General features: G+C 42.1%; 3 protein-coding genes across 3 annotated transcripts; 2 read left to right on the top strand and 1 right to left on the bottom strand.

Moving 5' to 3' along the window:
- LOC109830805 (protein FAR1-RELATED SEQUENCE 5-like) lies at positions 691 to 1,989 on the top strand. The gene has a single exon (XM_020398169.1). It carries the CDS (start codon positions 691 to 693, stop codon positions 1,987 to 1,989), a length of 1,299 nt encoding a protein of 432 aa, XP_020253758.1.
- Positions 2,422 to 3,300, top strand: LOC109829395 (protein FAR1-RELATED SEQUENCE 1-like). The gene is made up of 3 exons (XM_020396519.1): positions 2,422 to 2,991; positions 3,101 to 3,165; positions 3,271 to 3,300. Exons 1-3 carry the CDS (start codon positions 2,456 to 2,458, stop codon positions 3,291 to 3,293), a joined length of 624 nt encoding a protein of 207 aa, XP_020252108.1. The 5' UTR covers positions 2,422 to 2,455; the 3' UTR covers positions 3,294 to 3,300.
- Positions 14,050 to 15,320, bottom strand: LOC109830804. Its single transcript, XM_020398167.1, has 2 exons — positions 14,669 to 15,320; positions 14,050 to 14,260 (listed from the first exon to the last, which is right to left on the bottom strand). The coding sequence occupies exons 1-2, from the start codon at positions 15,289 to 15,291 to the stop codon at positions 14,050 to 14,052; spliced, it is 834 nt and encodes a 277-aa protein (XP_020253756.1). The 5' UTR covers positions 15,292 to 15,320.

The following is a 15,593-nucleotide window of genomic DNA, read 5'->3' as shown; positions in this document are numbered from 1 at the left end:
GCTTGTTAGATTTTAGTCAAAATTGCTTGTTGGATTTTTTTGGTCTACGCTGAGCATTTGATTTGTAAATGTGTCGAGGTTAGTGAAGATGGGTTCCTAATTTTTTTGGTCCGCCGCTGAGCATTTGATTTTTTTTGGTCCGACGCTGGATTTTTTTGGTCTGCGCTTGAGCAAAAATTCCAACCTGAATTTCCTAATCCTGCTTGCTGTTTGTGAAGATGGGTTCTAAAGCCGAGTTGTTCAAATTTTAGTCACCCTTAGTTCCTGATTTTAGTCAAAACCCTTAGTTCCTGTTTAATGAGTTATACATGAGGATCACCCTTAGTTCCTGATTTCCTAATCCTGCTTGCTGCTTGTTGTTTGTTCTTGATGTGTTGGTTTGGCTGATGTTCTACATTCAACCTTAGTTCCTGATTTTTTGGCCGAATGTGGTTATATCATGCCTGTGCTTTCATTTTTTATAGTTTAGGTGATTGCCTTGTTTATGAATGTGTGGATTGCGTTTAACAGCATATTTGTTTTACCCCGACAAGTTGTATCAATATGAATTAGATCCTACGTCCATGGTTGAATTAGATCCTACGTCCATGGCAAGTTAGAATAGTGTTTATTTTTTTGCACAGTGGCCTTTGATGGTTTGTTCTTGATGTTTATTTTTGTAGGTAAAAATTGTTCTTGATGTTTGATCCAATGGAAACTAAAGATGGTTACTCCCATGTTTTTGATGAAAAAATCTCTCAGTTAGATAACTTAGTTGTGCCAATTGTTGATGAGCACTTAAAACCAAAAATAGGAATGACTTTCGACAATTTAGAAGAAGCTGAAAAATTCTACAAAAATTACGGAAAGGTCGGAGGTTTTGATATCCGTAATAGCACAACAAATTATGGGAAGGATAGAGAGTTAATTTCCAAAAGTTATGTTTGTTCGAAAGAAGGAGTGTTAAAGAGCAAATCGATGGAAATTCGACGATGTGGTACAATTAGAACAAATTGTAAGGCCGGAGGTTTTGATATCCGTAATAGCACAACAAATTATGGGAAGGATAGAGAATTAATTGGCAAAAGTTTTGTTTGTTCGAAAGAAGGAGTGTTAAAGAGCAAATCGTTGGAAATTCGACGATGTGGTACAATTAGAACAAATTGTAAGGCCTTGATTCGCTTCAAATTAGACAAAAACATTGGCATATGGAGTGTCTACAAGTTCGTGGAAGAACATAATCATACAATTACTTCACCGAGTAGAACACATTTTCTAAGGGGAAACCGTGAGGTAACAAGTGCAAAGAAGACATTAATTAAGCAGTTTGGAGAGGTGAACATTCCAACAAACAAGCAAATGGCCTTCTTTGAAAACTCTAGCGGAGGTTTTCATAGAATTGGATGCATTGAGACCGATGTGAGAAATTATGAAAGAGATTTGAGAGAGGAGAGGCGCGGTCATGATGCACAAATGATGTTGGATCATTTCAAGTCGGAACAAGAGAAGAATCCTTTATTTTATTATGTTTATGAAGTTGATGAAGAGAAGCGCTTAACTCATTGTTTTTGGGTGGATGGCATTGCTCGAATGAATTATCAACACTTTGGCGATGTTGTCTCCTTCGATGCCACGCATAACACAAATCAATATGGCTTGGTATTTGTGCCGTTTGTAGGCATAAATCACCATTGGCAAAGTGTTTTTTTAGGATGTGGCTTGATCCCAAACGAAGAGGCGAAGTCTTTTGTATGGTTGTTTAACAAATGGATTGAAGCAATGGGTCATCCTCCTTCGGGTATGATTACAGATCAATGTCTTGGCATATGTAAGGCAATTGAAACAGTTTTTCCAGAAATTCGGCATAGGTTTTGCATTTGGCATATCTTGGACAAAGTTCCGGAGAAGTTGGGTCAATGGGCTTATAGAACGGAATTTATGAAATCTTTCAAAGAAAATATTTGGGACTCCGACGATGCTAGCTCTTTTGAAGAGAAATGGGATTCTTAAGAAAAATGGATTGGAAACGCATGATTGGCTAAATGATATCTATAAAATTCGTGAAAAATGGGCTCCGGTTTATCATAAAAAACACTTTTGGGCCGGAATGTCTAGCAGTCAAAGAAGTGAAGGGATGAATGCAATACTAAAAAAACATATATCAAGGAAAAATTCACTTCATGATTTCGTGACCATCTTTCAGAGGGTCTTGGCGAGACAAAGAGAGGGGGAGCTTAAAGAAGATCATTGCACAGTAGAGAAAAAGCCAAAATTAAAGACTTTATGGTCAATGGAAAAACAAATGGCCCAAATCTACACGAAAAAAATCTTTTATATTTTTCAAGACGAGCTTCAACCTAGCTTAATGTATAACATTGAGCTAGTAAAAGAAAATGAAAGAGAAAGTACTTTCCAATTAAATTTTTGTGGTCATGATGAAAGATTGAGACATATTATATATTGCAAAACAACTAAAATGGTCCGTTGTTCGTGTTTCATGTTTGAATTCAAGGGCATTCCATGCCGACATATCTTGGCATATCTTAAAATTACCAATCATAGTGAGTTACCGGAGCAATATATTCTAAAAAGATGGTGCCGAAATGTCAGAAAAAGGGTTGTTCTTAGAGATGGTAATATTATTGGAGATAATGCCACAATTAATTTTGCTTCTCGTTTTAGTGAACTAAATTGCTTAGCTAATGAAATGGTCGAAGAGGGGCTATCTTCTAATGATGCATATGAATTAATGCGTGAAATGATGATGGATGCTATTAATAAGGTGCAACGTTTGAAACTCATCAATGATGAAGAAATTGGACAAGATGTGGATGAGGAGTGTTCTCAAGATATAGTTCATGAACCAAGTCAAGCAAGAACAAAAGGAAGGCCTAAAGGGAAGAGGTTAAAGCCATCGAGAGAGATCCGTAGATGCCGGCCTAGGAAATGCAAATTGTGTGGAAAGCGAGGACAAAATCATGATAGCAGAAATTGCCCTCTAAAGTTGTCAAGGTAGTGTATCATTTGTTTTAGTAATACTAAAGTTATTATTTCTTTAAACTTTTTTTAAGTTGGTGCGATGATCTTTAATATGTTTTGCTATAATCAATTTTTTTTATAGTGATTCAATGGAACAAGATAACATTGATGAAGCCACGGATGATTTAGAAGATTCATTTGAGGAAGGTAATGGTTAATACATACGGAATAACTTGCACATTGCCATTTGTATTATATAATGTGATTTTTTAACGTGATGAAATCATTTGTTTTTTAATTTTTTTAATACAGATGAAGTTCTCACTATTGCGTGAAGTTTAATTAAGGTTGGCAGAGCAAATCATATCACTATTGGTGAGAAGGGGTTGATGAAGACAGAGCACCAATGGGTTTAAGTCCATTTCATTGTTTAGTAGTTAAGTCCATTTTATTGTTTAATAGTGAATGATGTTTCATCTTTTGGTGGTTCTGTTGCTGACTTTGTGATGAAAGATTGAGACACTATTGCTTATTTTCTCTGTATTGATCAAGGTTGGATAGTTATGGTGCATCATGCAGAGGTTTGCACTGTGAAGTTTGCTTTTATGTCATGATGCTTTGTTAATAGCTTTTTTGATTGGCTGCTAGTGTAATTTCGCAAATGTCGGATGATTTAACTGCTGCTGCTGCTGCATTTAACTGCTGCTGCTGCATGTTGTAGTTGCATTTAACTGCTGCTGCATGTTGTACTTGCTTGATCTTGGGTAAAAGGCAAGCAGGGGCCAGCCTCGGATTGTATGGCTATGTTACATAGTATGTTGTTGTGACTTGTAAAGGATGTCGTCAATGTGTAAGTCACTGATAAACTATGATGCACGTACGTTTCACTGCTTGCTTGCGATGAACTTAATACTTGCCCGTTCATTTACACACGTAAGACTGCTAATTGCCCGGGATATACTTGCAACATCAGTGGATTTTTTGGCACGAGGTGTTAGCAAAAGCATAACAGGAGGATATTGCTGGCTCGCTCTTAGAACACGCTTCGACCATCCGAAATCATCTTTGTAACCAACCAGTTAATCTGCCACTTTAGGACTGCTAGCTTCTTTCCATTCCCTTTGACGCTTGTTATGCAGCTTCATTGCTGCTCGGCTTCAAATTGGCAGCCTGGAAATTCTAAGTTAAACTAGTCGTTGGTGCCAACTAGGAAAGGATTTAACCCTTCACCACATGACAGTGTGCTTTCTTATCTTATACCTTGTCCTAAGGGAACATAATTTATGGTATTCTGTTCTGTGCGCTAATTGATATATAACTGCATTGATAATATACTACTCATCCACAAAATTATTACCATTGATAAGCATTGGTCGAATTAGTACACATGTAGAGAACAGAGAACATACACTTCAACATAAACCTAGTTTGCATTTAGTACACATGCAGAGAACATACACTTCAACAAATCCATTAATACATTCTTACACCTTACTTAGCAGAAATCCAATAAAAATACCAAATACAAATCCGAAAAAAATACCAAATAAAAAAGCAAATACAGCAAGCTTCAACAAATCCATAATATCAAGGGAAAGCTTTCTCCTTTCCCACACTTCCCCACTTGTCACGGCTCTTGAAACTTGTGGCGTCACGCTCGACTGATTCGTCTGAACAAGCTCTGCCTTTGAACCTTCAAACTCCTCTTCATCAGACACCCATTTGAAGAATCCACAATTACTCTCTCTCCAATTCGCGCATCCCAAAAACAATCGACCGGGGTTCCCCTTAGTTCCAGATCTGGAGAGTATAGCCCTCCTTCCACAATGGCACAACAGTCCACGACGATTGCTTGAAGATGACTCCATGATCCACGGCTACAGATACAAAAGTTTAACCAGACAATCATATTAAAGAGCAAATTAGAATATGTGCATCCATATGAAGTTATAGCCAGGTCTACATTCATCCAGATCAAATAGCTTATAATCATTTTTAAAGTAATTTTTTGTTCTTGCATCTAATCATAAAAGAGCATGGACTCTATGCGGGCTCCTATAACTTCCCAAATAGATCTTGATCAATGACATACAAAATTGATTGCATGAATACATCCAACATGCAGTTGCCTCTTATTTGTCAGTTGAGTTTTGGAAAACAATGCACAGATGGAGTTTACGCAAGATTTTAGAGTCATACTTGTTAGGAACGTCTAGTGCCATTGGTTTCTTCCTCTCGAAAGCCACAAGCTCTTAACATTTTTTCGGGGTAGATTTGCACCGTAGCATATACAAAAGTTTAACCAGGCAATAAGCAATCGATGATAGATTAAATACACTACGAGTCATATATAGAATATGAAATCCATCAACTTAGAAAGAAAATAATACTCTTTGATATTGCAAAAGCTTCAAATTCTCCCATTCAACCTCAAATAACAAAAGGAGTCAGGTGGATAAATGGAGAATGCTGATACCCTAAGAGACAGCAGTTCTAGAATTTCGATATAACTATAGCTAGAGCTTAATAAACTTATCAAACACAAACAGATCCACATCAAAATCAAAATACCTCATATTACAGAACAAGATTTCCACAAACTTTACCTTGGATTGTGAAAAGGCCCAACTTTGTTGGCATACAAAGGAACATGCTCCCCCTCCTTAAACTTGTGATTATCTCCTTCAACTCCTAACCCTAGCCCAATCAACACAACAAACAGAACAAATCCCCCGATCTTCCTAATCTCGACAAATCTATGGTTCTCAAACAGGCAAATTGAAATCCACAGATGAAAACCAACGGTGGCAGAAGCCCTAAATCAAGCAAGAAGATGAAAACGAACCTGATTCAAGGAAGAGGGTTCGGGTTCTGCGGAGCTCGACGGCGAGAGGGCGTCGGCGCTGCTCGACGGCGAGAAGGTTTGGGTTCTGCGGAGCTCGACGGCGAGAACAGAGGGAGCAGGATCTGGGGTCGGAGGAGAGGGTTTGGGTTCTCGACTCGATTCCACACGTGGTCGGCGCTGCGGTCGGAGGAGAGGGTTTAGGGTCGGCGCTGCGGTCGGAGGAGAGGGATCTGGGGGTCGGAGGAGAGGGTTTGGGTTCTCGACTCGATTCCACACGTGGTCGGCGCTGCGGTCGGAGGAGAGGGTTTAGGGTCGGCGCTGCGGTCGGAGGAGAGGGATCTGGGGGTCGGAGGAGAGGGTTTGGGTTCTCGACTCGATTCCACACGTGGTCGGCGCTGCGGTCGGAGGAGAGGGTTTAGGGTCGGCGCTGCGGTCGGAGGAGAGGGATCTGGGGGTCGGAGGGGAGTTTGGGGAGAGAGAATGAGGATTTGTCTGGGAAGCTGAAATGTCCTCACGCTGCTGTATCTTTAAGCAGAGGGAGTTCCTCAAATTCTCCGTATTCACTAGGAATACCTAATTCTAAGCCCGAAACGTGCTAATAGCATTCTTAACCCGTTGTACACAAAGAACTTGGTCGAAGTCTTTATAACAGCCTTTTAGATGGACACCTAATTAATAAACCTATGGAAAGTATACAAGAAACTAATCTGTTAGTAAACGCCAAAAAAAGAAACCTAATTCAAGGAGTTTCTGGCACTATGACGTTGCTAATTTATGCGAGTGTTCCTAATTCTGAACTTCCCAATAGAATCCGGAAGCGAGCAATGTTATGACGATGTACTTGTAAATATCTTCATAAACTTGAAAATGAACACGGAAACTGAACTAGGGGAGAGACTGTAGTCTGCTGACTTTCTAATTAAACCATAGTTATTTTAAAATGATAAATAATAAATTTGTGTGGCGTATGTTTTGCGAACTTTCTACAGTTCTGATGTATGTAAGTTCTTCGGGACCTAATGAACAAGTTAAGGGCGCAGTGTGTTAGAATTAATATAAAACTATAATCCTTGATCCTCACCATAACTTCGGAGTTTTGGTGTAATGGTTAGAGGAACTAAATTTAAGATGGTATCAGAGCAACCCAGGTTCAAATCCCACCGGCCACGAATTAAATGCGGATTTTCTAAAAATTGACACCGCTACGTGAGTTCAGGTTTCGACCCATGTTAGAATTAATATAAAACTATAATCCTTGATCCTCACCATAACTTCGGAGTTTTGGTCTAATGGTTAGAGGAACTAAATTTAAGACAGTGTGGAATACATCTTCAAAAGAATAATTTGCAAGAAGGTAATACATACAAAAGGTGTCAATCTTGAAGTCAGATGCAGCCTAAGGCGGCAAGGCCTATATGCATCTTTCTGGCGTTTAGACTTAATTGTGTTTTATCATCGATAAGGTATCATGGATGCACTAGGTTGACCAAGTTCAAGACTTGTATTGAAACAGAAATTTCTTAGGAAGCAACCGGCAACAGAGATCAAATAACACCAAACTTCATGTTCTTAAAGGTCAAAGCCAAAAAGTATCGTTTCGATATAATTTTATCAAGCAGTCACCCAACAAAATAGAACAAAATGAAAAATCAAGCTCTCAGACCTTTATCATGCTCTATCTCCAGCGGAAACTAAGGTGTGCTGGCATAATACAGTCTGGGATGTTTTAAGCTACCCTAAACACTCGTTTATTTTCTGGTTAGCTGTGCAGGATAAGCTTCAAACACAAGACAGATTATTCAGACGAGGGATTATTCATACAAACCTATGTTGTTTGTGTGATGGTATTAAACTTGAGAGCAGGAATCACCTTTTCTTTGACTGTAATTTCTCAAATGGCATTTGGAATAGTATCAAGGAGTGGCTTCGATACAATTGGAAATCCTGTGATTGGTCTACCCTCTTGAATTGGTATAACAACAGGTTGAAGGGGAGGGGGTTTAAGCGAAGTATTAAGAGATTGGCGTTGTCTGCAACAACTTATAACATTTGGAGGGAACGTAATGCCAAGATTTTCAAAGGAAAGAGTCGGAGCATTGATCAGCTGATCAAGATTATCAAGATTGATATCCTGACTGCTACAATAAATAACCATCTGCTTGTTGATCACAGGGAGTGGCTGCTCTCCTTGTAGCTCTTCTTCAGCTGAAATTATGTAGTAGGATGACATCTCGCTGAACTTAGTTTTTTCATTTTCTGTGTTTTTTGATATCTCAGTTTTTCTCTCTTGAGTATTTTGATGTACATAAAAGTTACATATTTGGTAAATGAGTAAAAAAATTTATTGACCAAAAAAAATAGAACAAAATGAAAATCAACTACTACATGACTAAATAACCAGAGAATAATAGGCTCAAATGTTTAACAAACATTCCCGTAAAAGGTGATTAGCCAAACATATAGCTATTCCCCGTCATCGTTCAACAGAGTCTGAACCTATCCTAGATAGCATCTATCTAAAAAGAAAGATAAAAATATAATTTCAGCTGGTTAAAATTTAAAATTTTAGACTAATTAAAAGGCTAATTTGGTCCCTGCATTGAGCCTTCATACTCAACTTGTTCCCCTATTTTTCGTCAACTTGGTCCTTATACTGGGGCTTCATACTCAAATTTGTCCTCTACTTCTCAGCTATATCCTTGTACTAGGAGTTCAAATTGACACCCCACCCCCTAACCTGCACTCTATTTTAACTTTTAGCATTTTGCCGTAAACTCGATCCCTAATAACTTTCAACATGACACAAAACCCTCCAAGAACATACAAAAATCACCCGACACACCCCAATAACTTTCCAAATCACACTCAACCCCAGTAGCTTACAAATCATACTAAATTCCCACTAAAATTTTGCAATCACAGAAAATCCACAGTAAGTTTCCGTATTTTGCAGATAAACCCCATAAACTAGAACCAAAAACCAACATAAAAAAGCATTGACGGATAAATTCAGCCGAAGGGGCAAAAAGAAACATATTGGTGACCCTAACAAAAAATGAGACATTTCAATTTTTAGGAATGAAAACATAAAAAAAAGGTCGTTAAGGGGTTTTCAAAATAATTTAAGGGGTATTTTGGTCTTTTTAAGTAACTTGGGTTGCATGTGTCACATCAGATATAGCGATATCAAATTTGGGGGTTTTCTGCAAAAAAATTTGGGAATTTAATGTGATTTTGAAAGTTATTGAAGGTTTAGTGGGTTTTTTTGAAAGTTATAAGGAGATTTCGATTGATGTTGAAAGTTATTGGGAGTTTACTGCAAAATTCTAAAAGTTAAAATAAAGTAGGGGCACCAATTTGAATATGAAACCTAGCTAAAGACGAAGTTGAGAAAAAATAATAAAGCCGCAAGGACCAAATTGGCCTTTTTAGCGAAAAAAATTAAACATTATAATTTCTAGAGGAAAAAATTGATAAAAATACCAAATTCGTATATTTCGTTTACCCTTAATGACAGTTTGGTATACATATTTTTTTGGCGACATATTGGTATATTATTTTTTCTCCGGCGATAAATGAACCTCAAATTTGGCCGGACCCAAATTTCCGGCAAAATTTCTCATGTGACGCCTCACATGGTGCTAACGTGGCTGCTAGCGTGGCTGCTAGCGTCATAAATCAGCTTCAATCCCAAACCCTAACCCCTCAATCTCCTTCCTCCTCCTCCTCCACCTCTCCCTCTCCTCCCTCCTCCACTCCTCTTGCCTCTCTGACGCCTCCCAGACCTTCAACCTCTTCAAATCCTCCATCGACCTCAATGTGGTGAGCTTTAGGTGTTTTATGTTGGCTTTGAGAATAGGATCGGCCTGAATCAGATCTGAAACTGAGTTGGAAAAACTGTAAACACTGTAGCAACCGAACAAAAAACTAGCAGATTTCTTGAGACCGAACTGCAGCAAAGAAAACAGAGAAAGAAGGCTCTGTTTTTGGTTGATGAACCTGATTTGTAAAGGAAAGGAAAAAAATATTGGAGCAGGAAACTCTTGTGATTTCTTTTATTCACGCTCTTTAAACCATATAGGTTGTTTACATATATATAAGGACTAAGATTACAACTCTAATCTTATCCAATAACTAGAGAACTATCTACTAACTAGTATTCTATTCTAACTAGAATTCTATCTACTAATTTGAACTCAACTAACAATCCGGACTGATTAACAACTCACATTCTCCCCCTTAATCTGGACGAGATTCCAAGTCCCTTACTCCTAGAAGCTCCCGCATCTCGATGAACTTCACCCTTGCTAATGCCTTCGTGAGAATATCCGCTCGCTGCTGGCTCGTGCTCACGAACTCCACTTTAATCTATCCTCGCTCAACACACTCACGAATGAAGTGAAAGCGTGTGTCAATATGCTTGCTTCTTCCATGGAAAACTGGATTCTTCATCAAGGCAATCGCGGACTTGTTGTCGACGAAGAGTGTGACCGGCTTGGGCTACTGTCAGTGAATCCCACCAACTCTTCATTGCCTCGACCTCGTTTGTACACCAATCCGTAGGACATAGTACCCTTCACGTACCTCAAAATATGCTTGACAACCTGTCTATGCAAAACTGTAGGGTGCTCCATGTACCTACTCACAATCCCCACGGCATATGTGATATCGGGTCGGGTGTGAGTTAGATACCTTAAGCATCCGATAATGCGTCTATACTCCGTCACGTCCACCGGTGTTCCTTCAGAATCCTTTCCAAGCTTTAGCTTTGTTTCCATAGGATATTGAGTCGGGTTGCAATCCATCATCCCGAACTGACTCAAAACCTTCTTCGCATAGGCCGCCTGCCTTAGTGTAATGCAATCATCTCGCTGATCCACCTCGATACCAAGATAATAGGAAAGCAACCCAAGGTCACTCATCTCGAACTCCTTCATCATCTGTTGCTTGAAAAACTTTATCTCATCCGTCCTCGAGCCCGTAACGATCAAGTCATCCACGTACACGCCAACAATGAGTGTATCCCCTCTGTTACTCCTTGTGTATACCGCCTGCTCCTGAGTGCATCTTGCAAATCCGATGCCCTTCATGCACTTGTCGAGGCGCGTGTTCCATGCCCGAGGTGCTTGGCGTAGACCGTAGAGTGCCTTTGAAAGCTTGTAGACCTTGTGCTCTTGATTCTTCACAACGAACCCTTCAGGTTGAACCACATACACTTCTTCCTGGAGATCACCATTTAGGAATGCCGACTTCACATCCAAATGGTGCACCTCCCACCCGTTCTGTGCTGATATAGCGAGGATTATTCTGATGGTATCAAGCCTCGCCACAGGTGCAAACACCTCATCGAAGTCCACGCCTTGCTGCTGGACGTACCCTTTTGCTACAAGTCTTGCTTTGTGCTTGAGAATGTTGCCTTCATTGTCCTTCTTCAGCTTGTACACCCATTTGAGACCAATGGGTTTGGAACCCCGCGGTAACTCCGTGAGTATCCAAGTCTTGTTCTTCTCGATGGCCTCCATTTCCTTCTCCATGGCAGTCCGCCATTCTTGATCTGTTGCAGCCTCACTGTAGTTCGCGGGTTCTTCAATGATCAGGAACAGCTCCTCTGCAGGGAGATCAATCACCTCCGTCTCTGCATAGATGTCCGCAAGGGATCGATAGCGTACAGGGGTGATCGTTGCTGCTTCAGGAGGTCCGGACAGTTCTAACGTCGCTGGAACTGCTGCCACAGCAGCTGTTTCTGAACCTGCAGCAGACTGTGGACTATTTCGGGCAGTAGGTGGCTGCCTTGCTTGGTGTGCCGGCTGTCCAGGCTCATCTCTGGTCAGCTCTGCTGCAGCATGAGCTCCTGCAGGGGACGTTCGGCCAGCAGCAGCGCCCAGCTGCAGTGTGTTGGTTCGGCCAGCAAGTGTTCCTGCAGGGGCTGTTCGGCCAGCAGGATTTTCCCCTCTTCGGGCAGCAGTCTGTCCAGTTTGGACAGCTGAAATTCCTCCGGTTGTTGTAGTCTCCCGTTCCGCTGTGTACTCCGTCCAGTTAGGTGATCTTTCGACTCCATCGGCGCTCCATTCCCATATTTTTCCTTCCTCGAACGCGACATCCCTACTGACCTGAATTCTGCCGTGTTGAGGATCATAAAGGCGATGCGCTTTGCTTCCTTCTTCTACCCCAATATACACCATTGGCGTGCTCCGGTCGTCGAGTTTCTTGTGTGAAGGACCTGCAATTTTCACATGCGCCACACATCCGAAAACTCTCAAGTGTTCTAGGTGGGGTTTCTTACCAAACCAAGCTTCGTAAGGTGTGTGGTCATGCAACGCCTTGGTTGGTAGTCGGTTGAGGATGTACACTGCGTGCCTAACCGCTTCGCCCCACATGGTTCCAGGCATCTGCATGCTCTTAAGTAGGCTTCTCGCCATGTCCATCATCGTGTGGTTATGCCTCTCCACTACACCATTTTGCTGCGGGGTGTACGGTGCAGTGAGATGACGCTTGATGCCGTATTCTTCACATAACTTGGTGAACTCCTTTGATAAAAACTCGCCACCACGATCCGTCCTCAATATCTTCACCTTGTGGTCACATGCGTTCTCAACCTCTGTTTTGAACTTCTTGAAGGTTTCACAAGCTTGACTCTTGGCCTTCAACATGTATATCCACATCCATCGGCTGAAATCATCAACGATAAGGAGGAAGTAGTTGTTCCCAGCAAGTGTAGATGGGGTGATAGGACCACATAGGTCAGCATGTAGTAACTCCAGTGGCTTCTGAGCTCTGAAATTTGCTTGCGAAGGGAACGGCAGTCTTGCTTGCTTGGCGACGAGGCATCCTTCGCATAGTTGGTTCGGGTGCAAGATCTTCGGCAACCCAGAAGCCATCTTCTTATCAGTCATCATCTTGAGGGCGAAGAAATTGACATGCCCAAGGCGAGCATGCCATAGCCAACCTGGATCGTTAATATTCGCCATCAAACACGCCGGCTTGCAAGTTTTTAATTCTATCCTGTACAATCGGTTAGTTGAACGTGTCACCCTCATCAAGAGAGCACCGTTCCTATCAAACACCCTCAGGAACTCGTCAGAAATAACAACGTTGCTTCCATCTTCAGTCATCTGACCAAGGCTAATAATGTTAGATTTCAAACTTGGAATATAATATACCTCAGGTAGTAGCCTTTGATCGCCGTTGTTGCACTGAAAGAGGATAGAGCCTTTCCCCTTGATCTCTACCGCGGATCCATCACCAAACTTGACGGTTCCCTTGATGTTCTCGTCGAGCTCCTTGAACTTGTCTCGGTGGCCGGTCATGTGATTGCTAGCTCCGTTGTCAAGATACCAAGTGTTGTTGTCAACATGTGCCTCCCCCGCTGTAAGTAAATCCGGCATCACCTTCTCCTCATTAAGCAAAATAACACTTGACGATTCCTCTAACATAGCCATCATCAAGGTTGGCTCCTCGTCATATGCACGGGTGAGATGAGCCTCCTGTTCATGGTTGCGGCGTTGCTTGTGACACTCCGACTCGACCGCCTCCTCGACCGCGACCTCGTCCGCCACCATCATTTGTTGTAGGTGTTGAGAGGAAGCCTCCGCCGTTCTTCTTGCTCCTTGCTTGCCACTCCGCATGCGTCAACAATAGGTGATCGTCGACGTTGTTTCGAAAAACACGTGCCCTCTCCTCGTGGGCTTTGAGGCGCCCGATCGCCTCCTCGAGTGTCATGTCGTCGATGTCCCCGAACTGTTCAATCGTGGAGACGATAGTAAGGAATCTCTCCGGTACCGCCCGAAGTAGCTTTCTGACGACGTAGTTCTCCTCCATCTCGCCGCCTAAAGCCCGGATCTTGTTGACGACTCCTGTCAACTTCGTCGAAAAATCGTCGACGTTGTCATTCTCCTTCATCCGGAGAAGTTCGAACTCGGACTTCAAGGTCTGCACCTTCGCGTTCCTCACACGATCCGTTCCTAGATGCATTGTTTTCAACGTCTCCCATGCCTCTTTTGCCGTTTGCTTCTCTACGATCACCATCAAAGTCTCTTCAGGAATCCCCTGGTAGATGGCCGCCAACGCCATCTGATCCTTCCTGTGTTCCACGGACGCGCCTGCCGCGGGCTCAATGGCATCCCACACATCTTAAGCCTTCATGTAGACTTTCATTTTGATTGCCCACGAAGCATAGTTGTCCCTCGATAACGTCGGGTATTGAAGAGTGAGTGAACCCACCTTGGTCGTCATCTTCTCCGAACTCGTCATCTCTTCAGATCTTGGTTGGTACTTAGGCATACACCGCTCTGATACCACTTGTTGGCTTTGAGAATAGGATCGGCCTGAATCAGATCTGAAACTGAGTTAGAAAAACTGTAAACACTGTAGCAACCGAACAAAAAACTGGCAGATTTCTTGAGACCGAACTGCAACAAAGAAAACAGAGAAAGAAGGCTCTGTTTTTGGTTGATGAACCTGATTTGTAAAGGAACAGGAAAAAAATATTGGAGCAGGAAACTCTTGTGATTTCTTTTATTCACGTTCTTTAAACCATATAGGTTGTTTACATATATATAAGGACTAAGATTACAACTCTAATCTTATCCAATAACTAGAGAACTATCTACTAACTAGTATTCTATTCTAACTAGAATTCTATCTACTAATTTGAACTCAACTAACAATCCGGACTGATTAACAACTCACATTTTAGGGAGACGGGGATAGTTTTGGATGGGATTAGTTGCAACTATTTGTCGCTGGAAGCTACGCCGGCAGCCTCGTTCGCCCAAATAAAACATATTCCAAAACGACACCAAGGCAAAACAAATTATACCAATTTCGCATTTTCCCCAAGAACAATTAAACTGTTCGAAGGTAAACCTAACGGAGCAAGGCATGGTGTAGTTCAACGAGACCCCAGTATCACGACAGTAAGTCTTCAGGTCGAATCTCGGCTCCGACCTGAAACGCACGGAAGTATAGTTTATGCTCAAGAAAACCCTAACCCCAAACCTCGTAGCTTCATCAACAGCGCCGTACCCTCCCGCTGCTGCTCTCTCCGGCAACCGGGCTTTAAGATGCGTGACGTCGCCCCCAAGCCTCTGGCGGAATGGGGACAGCGAGGCCTCGGTGATCAGACGCTCGCCGTAGTAGAGGAACGCGCGGAGGTTGTAGTATTTGATGCCTGTCACCCTGTTAGGGTTACGGAAGGCGAGGTTGACGGTGAAGACGTCGGCCGGGGAGGAGGCGTTCGGAGAGAGACTGATGGAGGAGACGTCGAAGCCTGAGACGTAGATCTCGGGAAAATAGGGTTTCTTTACCAGGTAACCGATTACGCTGATGACAACCATGTTGAAGAGGACGAACATGGCGAGGGCGCGGGAGCTTCTAGGGTCTACTTGGACGTAGTCAGGGTCAACATCGTATTGGTAACCGGCGGCGCCGTCGGCGGCGACGGGATCGAGAGGAGGTATTAACCCCGGAGGTTGGGTTTCCTCCTCCATGCCTGCAGGTCGTGACTGAGAGGTTTTTTTTTTTCTTTTTTTTTTTTTGGGTGGGAAAAAAACTTGGGTGAGGAATTTTTAGGGGCTGTCTGTTTTAAGAGCAGAAAATGTTAAGCGCGAAAAATGATCTGAGCCCCCAAAAGACCAAGTCAACCTGTTTTTACCTCTTAGATTGAGCTTTTAATATGTTTAAACCTTCAGATACTCTGCCAATTAGGGTTGGTAAACGACCGGATCGAATTGAATATTGAGGTGTTCATGTTTGTATTTGTTTAAAATTATCGAATTCGAACGCGGACTCT

Source organism: Asparagus officinalis, chromosome 2 (assembly GCF_001876935.1).
Source record: "Asparagus officinalis chromosome 2, Aspof.V1, whole genome shotgun sequence".
Lineage (NCBI taxonomy): Eukaryota > Viridiplantae > Streptophyta > Magnoliopsida > Asparagales > Asparagaceae > Asparagus > Asparagus officinalis.
The sequence above is the reverse complement of the archived record's forward strand: the minus strand, read 5'-3'. Positions and strand labels throughout refer to the sequence as shown.

What these genes read in the sequence shown, in the direction of transcription:
- LOC109830805 (XM_020398169.1), top strand. Translation starts at nt 691, where the DNA reads ATGGAAACTAAAGATGGTTACTCCCATGTTTTTGATGAAAAAATCTCT.
- LOC109829395 (XM_020396519.1), top strand. Translation starts at nt 2,456, where the DNA reads ATGGTCCGTTGTTCGTGTTTCATGTTTGAATTCAAGGGCATTCCATGC. An exon ending in TGCCCTCTAAAGTTGTCAAG is followed by an intron (nt 2,992 to 3,100) that starts GTAGTGTATCAT and finishes TTTTTTTTATAG; the next exon opens with TGATTCAATGGAACAAGATA. An exon ending in AGAAGATTCATTTGAGGAAG is followed by an intron (nt 3,166 to 3,270) that starts GTAATGGTTAAT and finishes TTTTTAATACAG; the next exon opens with ATGAAGTTCTCACTATTGCG.
- LOC109830804 (XM_020398167.1), bottom strand. Translation starts at nt 15,291, where the DNA reads ATGGAGGAGGAAACCCAACCTCCGGGGTTAATACCTCCTCTCGATCCC. An exon ending in ACCATGCCTTGCTCCGTTAG is followed by an intron (nt 14,261 to 14,668) that starts GTTTACCTTCGA and finishes TTTACAAATCAG; the next exon opens with GTTCATCAACCAAAAACAGA.